The sequence below is a fragment of the Suncus etruscus genome, chromosome 1 (assembly GCF_024139225.1).
Source record: "Suncus etruscus isolate mSunEtr1 chromosome 1, mSunEtr1.pri.cur, whole genome shotgun sequence".
Lineage (NCBI taxonomy): Eukaryota > Metazoa > Chordata > Mammalia > Eulipotyphla > Soricidae > Suncus > Suncus etruscus.
This window is the reverse complement of record NC_064848.1, coordinates 207,871,092-207,886,310: the sequence shown is the minus strand read 5'-3', so window position 1 is coordinate 207,886,310 and position 15,219 is coordinate 207,871,092. Positions and strand designations below refer to the sequence as shown.

Genomic DNA, 15,219 nt, shown 5'->3' with positions numbered 1-15,219 from the left:
GCCAGGAGTGATTTCTGAGCATAGAGTCAGGAGTAACCTCTGAGCTCCAACGGGTGTGCCAAAAGAAAAATAAAAGAAACAAGAAAACAGGACAGTCATGTAGCCGGTTATACAATCAATATTTAAAATGTGGCTGCATTTCTATAGGTAAAGAATGAATCAGAAGAAAAAGAAATCAAAATGACAACCCCCCCCCAGCTAACACCATGTACGAAGGTAAAATCCAAATGGATTAAAGACCTTGATATCAGATCTAAAACCATAAGATATATAGAACAACACATAGGTAAAACACTCCATGACATTGAGACTAAAGGCATCTTTAAGGCGGAAACAGCACTCTTCAAACAAGTGGAAGCAGAGATAAACACATGGGAATATATTAAGCTGAGAAACTTCTGCACCTCAAAGGAAATAGTGCCAGGATACAAGAGCCACCCACTGAGTGGGAGAAACTATTCACCCAATACCCATCAGATAAGGGGCTAATATCCAAAATATACAAGGCACTGATGGAACTTGACAAGAAAAAAATCTAATCCCATCAAAAATGGGGAGAAGAAATCAATAGATACTTTGTGAAAGAAGAAATACAAATGGCCAAAAGGCACATGAAAAAATGCTCTGGGGCCGGAGAGATAGCATGGAGATAGGGCATTTGCCTTGCATGCAGAAGGATGGTGGTTTGAATCCCGGCGTCCCATATGGTCCCCTGAGCTGGCCAAAAAGGATTTCTGAGCATAGAGCCAGGAGTAATCCCTGAGCACTGCCAGGTGGGACCCAAAAACAGAAACAAAAACAAACAAAATAAATGCTCCACATCACTAATCATCAGGGAGATGCAAATCAAAACAACTATGAGGTACCATCTCAAGCCACAGAGATTGACGCACATCAAAGAATGAGAACAAGCAGTGCTGGTGGAAATGTGGAGAGAAAGGAACTCTTTTTTTTTTTTTTTTTGGTTTTTGGGCCCCACCCGGTAACGCTCAGGGGTTACTCCTGGCTATGCGCTCAGAAGTCGCTCCTGGCTTGGGGGACCATATGGGACGCAGGGGGATCGAACCGCGGTCCGTCCGAGGCTAGCACAGGCAAGGCAGGCACCTTACCTTTAGCGCCACCGCCCGGCCCCGAGAAAGGAACTCTTATCCACTACTGGTGGGAATGCCATCTAGTCCAACCTTTATGGAAAGTGATATGGAGATTTCTCCAAAAACTGGAAATTGAGCTCCCATATGATCCAGCTATACCACTCCTAGGGATATACCCTAGGAACACAAAAATACAATACAAAAATCCTTTCCTCACACCTATATTCATTGCAGCATTATTTACAATAGCCAGACTCTGGAAACAACCAAGATGTCCTAACAGGTGAATGGCTAAAGAAACTGTGGTACATATACACAATGGAATATTATGCAACCGCCAGGAGAGACAAAGTCATGAAATATTCTTATACATGGATGTACATGGAATCCATTATGCTGAGTAAAATAAGCCAGAGGTAGAGAGATAGATGCAGAATAGTCTCACTCATCTATAGGTTTTAAGAAAAATGAAAGACATTTTTGCAATAATTCTCAGAGACAAAAGAGAGGAAGGCTGGAAGGTCCAGCTCATGACATGGAGTTCACCACAAAGAGTGATGAGTGCTGTTAGAGAAAAACTACATTGAGAACTATCCTAACAATGTGAACGAATGAGGGAAGTAGACAGTCTGTCTAAAGTACAGGCAGGGGTGATGTGGGGAGGAGGGAGAATTGAGACATTGGTGATGGGAATGTTGCATTGGTGAAGGGGGGTGTTCTTTACATGACTGAAACGCAACTACAATCATATTTGTAATCACAGTGTTTAAATAAAGATATTAATTTAAAAAAATGACAACCCCATGGTTGCCCATAGAATCGTGTCCAAGGGGTGGAAGAGATCATGCGTGTGAATCAGGTACTTGCTTTGCAAGTGACCAATCTCACTTATGATTCCATATCATATGGTTCCCATATGATCCACTGAGAACAGAATCTACAATGACCCCTAAGCCTATAGCTAAGAGTAAACCCTGAAGGTAAACCCCAAAGGTCTGGTGAAGGGCTGGTTCTCAGATATAAAAACAGGGGCTGGAGCAATAGCACAGTGGTAGGGCATTTGCCTTGCATGCTGCCAACCTGGGACGAAATGGGTTCAATGATCCTTGGCATCCCATTTGGTCCCCTGAGCCTTCCAGGAGCGATTTCTGATCTCAGAGCCAGTAGTAACCACTGAGCGCCAATGAGTGTGGCCCCAAAACAATCAAAACAAAAATCAAATATAAAAACAAAACAAGAGGGGCCAGCACAGTAGCACAGAAGGTGGGGTGTTTTTCTTGCATGTGGCCCACCCTGGTTTCTCTTTCATCCCCGAGCCTGCAGGAGTGGTTTCTGACCACCCAGTGCTCCCCTCAAACAAAACAAAACAAGCAAGTGGTCATCGAGATAGCACAGCAGGTAGGGCACTCACCTTGCATGCAGGCAACTCGGGTTCAGGTTTGATCCCTGGCATCCCACAGGATCCCCAGAACACCACCAGGAGTACTGAGCATAGAGCCAGGAGTATCCTCCGATATCTCAAGTTGTTAAGGATGGTGCATTAGAAACAGGTTTCCTGCCTGCACTGGCCACTGCCTCTCTATTCACAGCAACTGGAGGATGCAGATCAATAGGAGATTGGCAGAGAAATCCCCAAACTTTTCCTTAGTTTGGGGAAAATGGAAAGTAGTGTAGCCACCAAGGAAAGAGTTAAGTGGAAAACCACCAAAGAGCGGAATCCAAGTCCAAGATTCGCCATGTGGCCCTTCTTGTAGTTAATAGTTCCAAGAATGAGCAGACATACTTGTTTCCAAAATGCCTAGACTTTTTTTTTGGTTTTTTGTTTGTTTGGTTGGTTGGTTTTTGGATCACACCGGGCGGCGCTCAGGAGTTACTCCTGGCTCTATGCTCAGAAATCGCTCCTGGCAGGCTCAGGGGACCCGTTTGGGATGCCAGGATTCAAACCACTGTCCTTCTACATGCAAGGTAATCGCCTTACCTCCATGCTATCTCTCCGGCCCCCCAAATGCCTAGACTTTTATCTTGTCCTAACATTAAAGATTTATACTTGCTTGGGGGCCAGAGCGGTGGCACAGCAGTAGGGAGTTTGCCTTGCACACAATGACCTAGGACAGACCGTGGTTTGATCCCCAGCGTCCCATATGGTCCTCCAAGCTTGGAGCGATTTCTGAGTGCATAGCCAGGAGTAACCCCTGAGCATCACTGGGTGTGGCCCCTCAAAAATATTTATATTTGTTTGAGGTATTTTTTGGGCCACACCCAGCAGCACTCAGGGTTTGCTTCTGGCTCTGCACTCAGAAATCATTCCTAACAGGCTTCAGGGGGCCATATGGAATGCCAGGATTCAAACTGGTCCAGCCCCACTCGCTTGAACTTTTGTTTCATAGGCTCCTTAAAGAAGCGCAACTTTAAAGGAGATGAAAGAAAAGGAAAGGAAAGGAAAGAAAAGAAAGAAAAGAAAAGAAAAGAAAAGAAAAGAAAAGAAAAGAAAAGAAAAGAAAAGAAAAGAAAAGAAAAGAAAAGAAAAGAAAAGAAAAAGAAGCACAACTTTCAGTGCATCAGGTTCCTCTTATGGTGGAACCAAGGCTCCTGCTCGAACATCCTTGGATTCCTTCATCACAGGGAATGGGTGATGGCTTGACCTCTACAGTAGGGGTTTGGGGGCAAAATGCCACCTCCTTATATTTTCCAGTTTCCATTTTCTAGTCGGTATTTTCCTGACTTTTTAAAAGTTACTTGGAGGATGTGGTGTGGAGGCGGAAAGATAGTACAGCGGGGAAGGCGCATGCCTTGTACACGGATGACCTGGGTTTGACCACCAGGATCTCATATGGTCTCCAAGCTGCAAGTCCCTGAGTGCAAGGCCATGACCAATCCCTGAGCGCCACCAGGTGTGTAGCCCCACTCAAAAGACTGCTTCAGGCTGGACATCGCTCAGGAGGAAAAGAACTTGACGTCCATGACCAGACTGTCCCATAGACAGCTGGCCTGGGTTCTACCCGGGCAGCCCATATGGTCCCCCAAGCCCACCAGGAATGATTCCTGAATATAGAATCAAGAATAACCCCTGGGCACCGAAACGTGTGGCCAACACCAAAACCAAACGAACAATTGGATGTGGGGGGAGGGTTGAGCCACACCTGGCAGTGCTCAGGAATCATTCGGACAGGGCTCAGGGAACCTTCTGGGGTGCCGAGGATCCAGTCCAGGGAAGGGTTTTATGCAAGGCCAGCACCGTGACTGCTTCACCATCTCTTCGGCCTGTTATTCTTCCACTTTTCCCTCCTCGCCTGTTTCCAATGAAGTGGGGTTCCTGCGGAGTGCAGTGGCGCGTCCCCGGCACCAGGTAAAAGGTAAAAGGGGTGGAGTGGGGCTACCCCTGGGGCAGCACCCTGCTCCACGCAGGACCCCAGTTGTGCGGAGTGTCCGGAGGAATCCCGGAGGCTGGGTGCTCCGGGGCAACGAGCCAGGATTCCGTGCCCCGAAGTCCCGCTGGGGTCGTGGGACGTGCGCCCGCTGGCCGCTGGCCTGACCACTGCACTGACCGACTCTGGACTGGCCACCGCCCCCAGCGCCCTTGCTCTCCCCGCGGCAACGTGCAGGCCCGGGCACGGCCCAGCGCAGCACGGAGACACGCACGAGCGCGTTCACCCGCGCACGGACACGAACACGTGCGCAAGGGCCAAGCCGGGCGCGAGCACCCACGCACGACGGCGAGCCGCCCTCGGATCCTGCTCGGGGGCGGGACCCGCCTGGCAGCTCCGGGGCCGGCTCCCGGGTCCACGCGGCGGCGCCAGCGCGAGCCCCGCCCCTGGACCGCCGGGCCCCGCCCCGCGCCGCTCCCATTGGCCGCGGGCGACTGTCCCCGCCCACAGCCCCGCCCCAGAGCCCGCCTCTCGCGCCTCATGGGCCGCGGCGGCCGCATTTTCCCGGGACGGACGGGCGCGCTCGGCCCTGGGGGCGGAGCCGGGGGCGAGATGGACGGGGCCCTCAGCCAATGAGCGTCGGAAGGCGCCCTAGCAACCGCCGCGGACCAATGGCTGCAGGCGGGGGCGGGCGCTGTCAGGAGCCGAGCCCGCGACGCCCCGGCGGGCAGAGAGAGAGAGAGATCCCCGAGTCCCGCGGCCCGGGCGGGTCCCGCCGGGCACCATGAGCGGCCTGGGCAGCCCGGTGCGCGCCTACGACTTCCTGCTCAAGTTCCTGCTGGTGGGCGACAGTGACGTGGGCAAGGGCGAGATCCTGGCCAGCCTGCAGGACGGCGCGGCCGAGTCCCCGTACGGACACCCGGCGGGTGAGCGCGGCACGGGGCGCAGCGGGGGCGCGAGGGCGGCGCTGCCCGGCCGGGGGCTCCGGAGCCCCGAGGGCCCAAGCTTGCGCGCTCAGCGGGGGCGCGGTGGGGCCCGAGCGCTGTAGTGGGAGCACCGCCGTCCTGCCTCCTCCCCCCCATCGCCTCCGACGAGGCCCGCTCTTGGAACGGGGGAGACGCGCCGCCGGGGGTCCCGCCTGGCGGGAAGCGGACCGAGGTGCCCCAAAGTGTCAAGGAGCGGGCTTTGGGGGTCCCCACGAGCCCAGCAGAGACGCCCGCCGGGGGGCTCTAACCAGCGCAGACCCAGAGTGCTGTTTCTCCTGGAGCACAGTCCTGTGTCCTGTGTCCACCCGCCGGGTGTCGGTGCCACCGGAATGGGCGGCCGAGGGGGCCAGGAGGCCAGGAGGGTGCCGAGACCCGGCCCAGGACGGTGTGGACTTGTCTCCACATGTCCTGTGGAGTTGCTCAGCGCTGACTTCAGGCCCACGGCCAGCAGGTGGACAGGCCCGGGTCTCCACCCTGTGCACTGCTGCCCCGGGCCACCCTCTGAAGACAGCCCGGTCGTAGGAGGGAGGGACCCGGACAGGGTCTGGGGGAAAGAGGGGCCCTGGGCGGGGCCGCCCCACAAGGACTTGCCCCGGGGACCCGGCAGAGTGGCCTCTCCCCCCAATCTGCAGCCGCCTCTGGGGGGGGGGGCCCTCTCCATCTGCCTCTTTTCCCTCCGGGAAGAAAAGGCCCTTGGGGAGAGGAGCCAAGATGCCCCTCCTCAGACCCTCAGGCCTTCCCACTCTGGCTCAGTCTGGCCCTTACTTCTCTGAGGACAGAGTCGCTCCCGACCCTCAGTGCTGAGGCCGGAGTCCGTGGTCCTCCTCGCCCAGGCTGCCCTTGCCCCCCACCCCAGGAAATCTCCCTGTTTCTGTCATTGTTCCGAGGAGCCAGTAGGAACAGTGACACTTTTCCGAGCGCCCCCAGAGTTCTCTGTAAGAGTGGATCCATTCTCAGAGAACCCCTTCCCCCAGATCAGGGAGCTGAGAGGGAGGGTTGGCTTCTCCCAAGCTCCCCCGCAGCCCTCTGCCACAGAAAAGCACCCCAAGGCAACTCATCTGCTTGTGGGGTGCCTTTGCCTTTGAGCTGCTCCTACTCCTCCACACACCCCCACAGTCCAGATGGAGGTGGGGAGGGACGCTGGGGAGCCGCTCCTCCGAGCGAGCGTGTAACTGCACAGCCAGAGCAGATGGACACGGTGCGACGTCACAGCAACCACTTAGAGATTAACAGTGCTAAATCGCCACAACCATTTACAGTTTAACAGTGTAGAGCTGGAGTGATAGGTAGGCTGTTTGCCTTGCACGAGGCCAACCCCATGGACCCTGTTTTGATTCCCAGCATCCTATATGGCCCTCCAAGCCTGCCAGGAGGGGTTTCTGAGCACAGAGCCAGGAGTAATCCCTGAGCACCGCTGGGTGTGGCCCCAAAACAAAACAAACAAACAAAAAAAAAAACATAAAGCCACCACAGCCACTTACAGATTGACACCATGGGGGCTGTTGAGGTGGCGCTAGAGGTAAGGTGTCTGCCTTGCGAGCCCTAGCTAAGGAAGGACCGTGGTTCGATCCCGGTGTCCCATATGGTCCCCCCAAGCCAGGGTCAATTTCTGAGTGCTAAACCAGGAGTAACCCCTGAGCATCAAACGGGTGTGGCCCAAAAAACAAAACAAAACAAAACAGATTGATACCATGGAAGTCCCCTCAGCATCAGGCCTTCAACCCTGCCCTGCGGCAAGGACTGGTCCCTCCCAACATCCCCAGAGTGGGCGTCACCTCTAACTTCCTGTAGAGAGGGCCCCTGATGACCCCTCTCTGGTCTCTGCTGGCCTGTTGGTGAGGTTTTGCTTGAGGCCCCTGCACACTGGGGGGCCTGCCCCTTTGGGGCGCACATGAGTGAGGAGTACAGTTGGCCCACAAGCCATGCTCCCTTCCAGGCCATCCACAGAGTTCTTCACAAGCCTGGGAAACCTGCTTCCCCGAAAGTCCACTGGCTGTGGAAAATCCTCGGAAAAGCTTGCTCAGACCCAGTGGGCCTCCTCAGAATTCTCCACAGAATACTCCTGGCTAAGCGCTCAGAAATTGCCCCTGGCTTGGGTGGACCATATGGGGTGCTGGGGGATCGAACCGCAGTCCTTCCTTGGCTAGCCCTTGCAAGACAGGCACCTTACCTCTAGCGCCACCTCGCCGGCCCCGGGGGCCGTGAGTTTGAGATCCCTAGCCTAGAGGGTGTGGGGATGACTGGTACAGGTGAGGGGAAGGTCCCTCTGTACCCCATCATTGACAGTGCAGGGACCAAGCAAGTGAGGGAAAGACCCTGAGTGCTGAGTGTCCAGGGGGACCCAGGACTCTTCCATCTAACTGGAAGAGTCCTCCTTTGCTGTTGGGTGCTCCTGAGTGAGGACCCCGAGGAGACCCCAGCCCCAGCCCTGGACAGCACCCCCTACAGGCTCCCTGGTGGCAGCAGGAGGCCTCACACCTGAGACTTTATACAGTCTGCTCCTAGGTGTCCTGCTCAGGCCCCAGAAGATGGAGGGAGGGACACACGGACACATGAGACACTTTCCTGACAGGGTTGAGCCAAGATGCAGTACTTCCGAACTAAAAGGGGCCCTAAGACCTGGTAGTGAATCTGTGATTCAGAGATTCAAGGCTCTGGGAAGAGCAGTCAGTTCCTGTTACCTGAGCACTGAGTAGGAGGACATGGCCACATCTTCTGCACGAGCTGGGGGCAGAGCGCCCAGGCAGTGGGGACCACGTGGGGAGGCGGCAGGCCCTGAGAGGTGCCCACCAGGGCAGAGATAGAGGCTCCCAGCCCACTCCCCCATCTGGGGCTCCAGTCCCCCCCCCCATACTTCATAGAAAATAAATCTCAGGGAGAAGAGGGTGGCTGGACTCCTCTCAGTGTGGATTCCTTTCCCTGGATGAGTCTGTCTTTAACACATCTCAGGTGGGCTGTGGAATCTGGCCCCAAGGGCTCCCTCCATCACTCAGGCTGCACCCCAGCCCATGTCCCTGCGAGGACCCCTAGCTCTGAGAGCAGGTCCTCAGGAAGCTGGGCATGGCAGGACAGGTGGGACAGGGACAGCACTTACTTGCCTGTCTCAGGAGAGTCACAAGTCAGTTGGAACAGCTCAGCTCAGCCCAGTTCTAACATGCTAGAATGTTTCCTACCTACCCAGAGGGACTCCTGCTCCCACTACCCTAGCTCTAGCTCCTGCCTGCTTTCTGAAGTTCTAGTTCAACATGAGACACTTCTCAAGTCAGCTATGCAAATGTGGAGGTTTGGAAGTGGTTTTGTTGTTGTTTTGCTTTTAGGCCACACCCAATGGTTCTCAGGGATTACTCCTGGCTCTCACTCAGTTGTCATTGCTCCTGCCAGACTCGGGGACTATATAGGATGCTGGGAATCGAACCCAGGTCTGTGCCAGCTCGTTCTTGTGCCAGGCAAATGCCCCTTGAAGTGATTCTTCATTATTCCTTTGCTCTTTGGTTTCTGAGCCACACCCGGTAGTGGTCAGGGTCGACCCTGACTGTGCTCTATGGGATGCTGGAGATAGATTGAACCCAGGTTGGCTGAGTGCAAGGCAAATGCCCTTCCTCCTGTGCTATCTATCACTCTAACCCATGATTTCTTTTTCTTTTCCTTTCCTCTTTGGTTTCTGGCCACGCCTGGCGGCACTAGGATTGTACCTAATCTGCATTCAGGAATTGCTCCTGACAGGCTCGGGGTCCATCTGGGGTGCCCTCTGTCCTCTCTGGCCCACACGTGGGCACTCCCTGAGCTAGATGTGGGCAGGTGACGGGGGTGTAGAAATAGATCACTAAGTTATTTATTCCTCCCTGGAGCTCAGCGTGCTTTGCAGCCTCCACGTCTGGCTCCCTGTAACAGGCTAAAATTAACTTTGCCTCTGTTGTTCTGACTCACTCCAGGAACAGTCCGAGGGGCTTTGTTCTGGACACTTTCCTGGGTTTCACTTTTACTTGGATAGCCAAAGGAAAGGTTCCTGTTCAGTTAAACGTACAGGGAATTTGGTTTGTTTTGACCCACATGCATTGGTCTTTGGGAGGACCACTCAGAAATGAAGAGATGCTCAGAAAGCTGGAACCCAGGTTTGGTTTCCATATCAGAGCTACATTCAGTCTCGGAACTGCTGAGGCCCTCAGCACCGTCTGGAGCAGTCCATGAGCAGAGTCAGAAGCCCCTGAGCACCCCAGGTGTGACCCCAAACCAAAACCCAAAGTGCCAGTGTTGTAAGTCACATAGAGAAGAAGTACTGCTGAGTGATCAGTTGCTCAAGGGACTCGTGTGCATGCATGTGTGTGTGTGTGTGTGTGTGTGTGTGTGTGTGTGTGATTTCTCTGGCTGAGGCCAAACTTATCCCCAGCTTAAATAATAAATTCTCAGTGAACTTGTTTGCTGATTTGCATAGACATGGAGAATCTTTACATCTCAAGAGGGGGGGCCGGGCGGTGGCGCTAAAGGTAAGGTGCCTGCCTTGCCTGCGCTAGCCTTGGACGGACCGCGGTTCGATCCCCCGGTGTCCCATATGGTCCCCCAAGCCAGGAGCAACTTCTGAGCACATAGCCAGGAGTAACCCCTGAGCGTTACTGGGTGTGGCCCAAAAACAAAAACAAAAAAAATACATCTCAAGAGGGAAAGAAGCATTTTGAAGTCAGCTGTGGAACCGCTAGAACTCACCTGGGGGCAGGGGTCTTCACCTGGGGTGCTGGGTCCTTACTTGTGGTCTTCGGGGTCCTAACCTGTGGAGTGCTGGGTCCTTCCCTGTGGGGCTTAGGGTCATCACTGTGGGGTCCTCATCTGGGGGGTCCTTGCTGTGAGGTCCTCATTCTTGCGTGCCCCTCCTGCACTGTCCGATCCTCCGTCCTCTTCCCTTGGGCAGGCATTGACTACAAGACCACCACCATCCTGCTGGATGGCCGCCGTGTGAAGCTGCAGCTGTGGTGAGTGTCCCTGGCTCTCCTGAGGCATGGGGCTGTCCCTGGGGTGCAGGGCTGGTGCTGGCCACGAGGAAGGGTGGGGGAAACGGGCTCTGGGCTCTTGGTGGCTGCCGCAGGGCGGAGCAAACAGGCAGCCCCAGGATCTCTGCTCACGCACCTGCAACATCTTTTCCAGGGACACATCGGGCCAGGGGAGATTCTGTACCATATTCCGCTCCTACTCCCGGGGCGCACAGGTAACTCCCGGGGTGTCTGCTGAGCCCGGGTCTTTAGAATGTGCTGTGTGGTGCTCCAAGGAGTGGTGGGGACTAACTAGCACGGGCACTGGCGCCACTGGTGCCTGAGTGCAGGCACCTCCCTCAGTATGAGGGAAGCAGGTGTGCTGGTACACATGTGTCTGTGTGTGTGTGTGTGTGTGTGTGTGTGTTCACGTGTGTGCACAGGTGGGTGGACTCTGCTCTGGAAGATATCATCAGCCCTATGGCACACTCCTTGACATCCCCACAGCCCATAGGCCTGAGGGATGGGCTCAGGTCCCCAGCAAGCGGGTTCCTCCACGGGAGAGGACCGATTAGTGGCGTGGCTGTGAGAGCTTTTGCAGCCCCATGTTGAGCTCTGGTCAACGCAATGCAGTGACTGCTCAGATGGTCCAAGTCTAGCCCTCGCACACGCTCGGTCCATACCTCGAGTTTCATCTGTCCACCCTCAGGTCAGCATGGTCCTTTCCCCTAGGGCGTGATCTTGGTCTACGACATCGCAAACCGCTGGTCCTTTGACGGCATCGATCGGTGGATCAAGGAGATCGACGAGGTGGGGCTCAGAACCCTGTGTGTGCTGGGGGTGCGTAGGGGTGGGTGCAAGGCCCAACCAAGGAGTGGCCCAATGGCCCAGCATTGGAGGTCTAGTCGCTAGTGGCTCAGGGTGGGTAAAGACCTGGGTCATGCCAGCTGGACCAAAACCCGAAGAACCAAACCCGCAGCTGTCAGAGGCCACTGCTGAGGTTTCAGACAGCACATCCTCAGGGCCTGAGTGATACACAGCGCAACAGGAAAGGCCCTTGTCTAGCCCTTGGCCAACTCGGTTCAACACCCTGGCATTCAACAGGGTTCCCTTGAGCTCTACCAGGGGTGGTTCCTGAGCGCAGAACCAGGAGTAACCTCTGAGCACCGCCGGGTAGAGCCCAAAAACCAAAACTGAAACCAAACCAAAGCGAATCCAAATCAGACAGCACTTTCTCTCCAAATTCTGGCACAGTGATGTCCAAGATCAGGGTTGTCAAGTCTGTGTTCCCCCCCCCCTCACAAAGTGTCAAGAGGTGGGACCAGAGTGATAGCACAGCAAAGAGGGCATTTGCTTTGCACGCCGATGGCTGAATTTGTCCCCGTCATCCATATGGTTCCCCGAGCCTGCCAGGAGTAATTTCTGACTGCAGAGCCAGGAGGAATCCCTGAGCACTACCAGGTGTGGCCCCCAAAGAAAAAAACATAAAAACAACAAAACAAAGTTTCGGGGCCGGCAAGGTGGCGCTAGAGGTAAGGTGTTTGCCTTGCAAGCACTAGCCAAGGAAAGATCGAGACCGTGGTTCGATACCCCGGCATCCCATATGGTTCCCCCAAGCCACGGGCAATTTCTGAGCGCTTAGCCAGGAGTAACCCCTGAGCATCAAATGGGTGTGGCCTGAATAACCAAAAAAAAAAAAAAAAAAACCACCAAAAACAAAGTTTCAGGAGGGGCCGCTCCCGCCTCCCCCAGATCCAAGGGCCTCGGCATCCCTCCGTTTTCTGGCCAAGTCCCTCTTCATGCTGCGCATCCTCTTCACCTCATGAACAGGTGAGTGGTGAGGGCCAGCACATGGCTTCCCTTAATCAACCCCAACCATAAAGGTGCCAGTTCCACACGAGGACACCAGAGGTGCTGGGTGGGTGAGGTGGAGGGGTGCGCTTCCTCTCAGGGCACCCACTTCTCCTGCCTCTCTTTGGCCCTTCAGCATGCCCCTGGCGTCCCTAAAATCCTGGTGGGCAACCGCCTGCACCTGGCCTTCAAGCGGCAGGTGCCCACAGAGCAGGCCCAGGCCTATGCCCAGCGCCTTGGGGTTACCTTCTTCGAAGTCAGCCCGCTGTGTGACTTCAACATCACAGAGTCCTTCACAGAGCTGGCCAGGACAGTGCTGCTCAGGCACGGCATGGACCGGCTCTGGAGGCCAAGCAAAGGTAGGGAGCCCGGGTCCCCAGGGTGCCCTCAAAGGAAGCATCAGGGCTCCCGAGGGCCAGGGCTGGGGGGGACAAAGGTGCTGATCCAAGGGTGAGACATGGGGATGCCACTGGTACTGTGCCTAACCTGCCACGAAGGCAGCGTTCTCATGGCACAGACAGAGCTTGCGGGAGGAGCGTGTGTGCGGACTTGGTGCTGAATAGCTCCACATGGCTGAGCCCTGGCACTGTTTCAGCTGGTGCTCTCTGCCCCAGCCCGACTTGGAGCCCCTTTCTGCCTCAGTTCTATGGGCCCTCCCTGTGAATGAGCGTCCCCCGTGTCTTCTGTCCTTCCTCCACCCAGCACGAATGGTGGCCAGAGCGGGCTAGTCTCTCGTTGGGCGAGGGGTTTCCCTTCCTCAGATGCTCCCTGAACCCCAAAACTGCTCCTGGTCTCTGCACAGGCCCTGACTCCCATCCTCTGGCCATGCCTGTGGCCCCTCCCTTCAGGGGTGCTTTTCCACCTCGATGACTCTGGCCTTAGGTGATGTCTGTCTCCATTACCCGCATTTCCCTGACCATAGAACAAGAGAACATTCTTCTACCTGCTTGTTCTCTGGCCACAGTCTTCCTGTGGAATATTTTGGGTAAGGTCTCTGCTGTTTTTTGCAGTGGTCAGGGGGTCAGACTGTTATGCTGTTCCATGCTCCTGGGGCCCCACACACTTGCCATCAGCAGCAAGCCCTGTGCCCACACCGTTTACCCTCCCCAGACTTGCCCCTTCAGGTGACACAGCTCAAAGGTTCTCCTCGTGGTTCCCTCTTCCCCACACACCAAGGGTAGGTCTGCAAACATGTGTTTGTGAAACTTGCCCTTGGGTCTCTTTTTCGCCTACCTGCCTCCTGCAGGGATTGAGGGGGTCCCTGGGAGGGACCTTTGCCCTGCACAGGAAACCTGCTGCTCAGTGAAAGGCGAGTCCCAGGATGCTGCTGAACTTTTTGGCCATACAGCTGGTCTCGGCAGTCTGTCTCCTAGTCACATCAGTCCCAGGGACCTCCTGGGCCTGTGTCCCATGTTCAGCAGTGACACCCAGGGAGAGGAATGGCTAGTCTCGGGTGTGGGTGTGGGGCACATGACATCCTGTGTCTGATCCTCTCATCCTCCCATCCTGGAACCCGGGCAAGAGGAGGTGGGGACTCAACCCACCTTCCCACCCCCCCAGTCCTGAGCCTCCAGGACCTGTGTTGCCGAGCTGTGGGCTCCTGCACGCCTGTGCACCTCGTGGACAAGCTGCCGCTCCCCATGGCCTTGCGAAGCCACCTCAAGTCCTTCTCCATGGCCAACGGCCTCAATGCCAGGATGATGCATGGCCGCTCCTACTCACTGGCTGCCGACCCGAGCCATAAGAGGAGCAACTTCTGCAAGGCCAGGACCAGCCGTGGATCCCGGAGTCCCCTGCAGCACTGCACCCGGAGCAGCTGCAGGGTCTCCTAGGACACCTCTATTCCCCGGCAGGGATGGAGCCCCACACCAGAGAACACTCATACTGGGGCCAAGAGCCCCCTGCGGCCCACCACACATGTGTGAATGTGCTTGGGGTGTGTCTACATAGGCCCAGGGCTGCCTGAGTCACTGGCACATCAACCCAGTGTGTGTGGACCAGAACCTGGCCTGCTTGGGCCAGTGTCACTTCAGGGTTAGGATGAATGCCAGGACAGTCCCGACGGCATCTTCGCAACCCTCTGCCACCTCTCCCCACTTGAGGACTCAGACCTGGGCACAGCTGCTGTCACTAAGTCTAGGGGTTGAGGAGTGATTTATACGCATATTTTTCTGGAAACTTTTTTTTTGTATAAGATGGTCTACAAATCAGGAAGCTAAGGGAAGAAAATGCCAAAGAAGTCTTGGATTTGAGTGAACACGGATACCCCCGGGGAAAATGGGGGTGGATGAGGTGGACCCTTCCCCTGCCACCCCCTTGGGCCAAGGAAAGTGGTTTTCAAAATAAAACATCCAGCTGGGCTTGGGCACTGGGTCTTGCTCTTCCCCTGTCAGCATTCTGGGAGCTACTGCTGGGTGTCAGCCACAGGACTGACCTGTGTCTGGGAGGACGGGCGGGGCAGGGATGGGGCGCTGGGGTCTCACAGGGTCTCGGAAGAGTCCATAGGACCACTCACAGCTCTCAGTGCCAACACTGACGACCCCTAACGGGGCACACGCCACAGCCCTGGCTAGAGGATCCGCCATGTTGTCAGGTGCGCCCCTTTGCTCAGGCCCTGTCGGTTCCTGGAGACACAGTTTGGTCAGGGCAGGAGAGAGAAGGGCTGTGCAGGGCCAGAGAGCAGCAGCGTGTTCCAGTGGACTCTAAGGCAGGTATCTGGGGTCCCCCCGCCTGAGTATCAGCATGACACCCATTCAAGCCCAGAGAAAACTGCTCATGGCTTTGTCTACCTGCCAGGGTTGACTTGGTGTGACCCACAGAGGGGCGTGTGTGTGTGTGTGTGTGTGTGTGTGTGTGTGTGTGTCTGCCCAGAGGCAGCCGTGCTTATGGCTGTCCACTGTGACTTGGTGTGACCCACAGAGGGGCGTGTATGTCCAGGGTTGACTTGGTGTGACCCACAGAGGTG

General features: G+C 55.6%; 1 protein-coding gene across 1 annotated transcript; it reads left to right on the top strand.

Annotated features, from left to right (window-relative positions):
• Positions 1-5,221: 5,221 nt before the first annotated feature.
• RAB40B (RAB40B, member RAS oncogene family) lies at positions 5,222-14,436 on the top strand. The gene is made up of 6 exons (XM_049776765.1): positions 5,222-5,382; positions 10,346-10,406; positions 10,579-10,639; positions 11,136-11,213; positions 12,391-12,613; positions 13,815-14,436. Exons 1-6 carry the CDS (start codon positions 5,241-5,243, stop codon positions 14,084-14,086), a joined length of 837 nt encoding a protein of 278 aa, XP_049632722.1. The 5' UTR covers positions 5,222-5,240; the 3' UTR covers positions 14,087-14,436.
• Positions 14,437-15,219: the final 783 nt, after the last annotated feature.

What these genes read in the sequence shown, in the direction of transcription:
- RAB40B (XM_049776765.1), top strand. Translation starts at nt 5,241, where the DNA reads ATGAGCGGCCTGGGCAGCCCGGTGCGCGCCTACGACTTCCTGCTCAAG. An exon ending in CGTGTGAAGCTGCAGCTGTG is followed by an intron (nt 10,407 to 10,578) that starts GTGAGTGTCCCT and finishes CATCTTTTCCAG; the next exon opens with GGACACATCGGGCCAGGGGA. An exon ending in GCTCTGGAGGCCAAGCAAAG is followed by an intron (nt 12,614 to 13,814) that starts GTAGGGAGCCCG and finishes CCACCCCCCCAG; the next exon opens with TCCTGAGCCTCCAGGACCTG.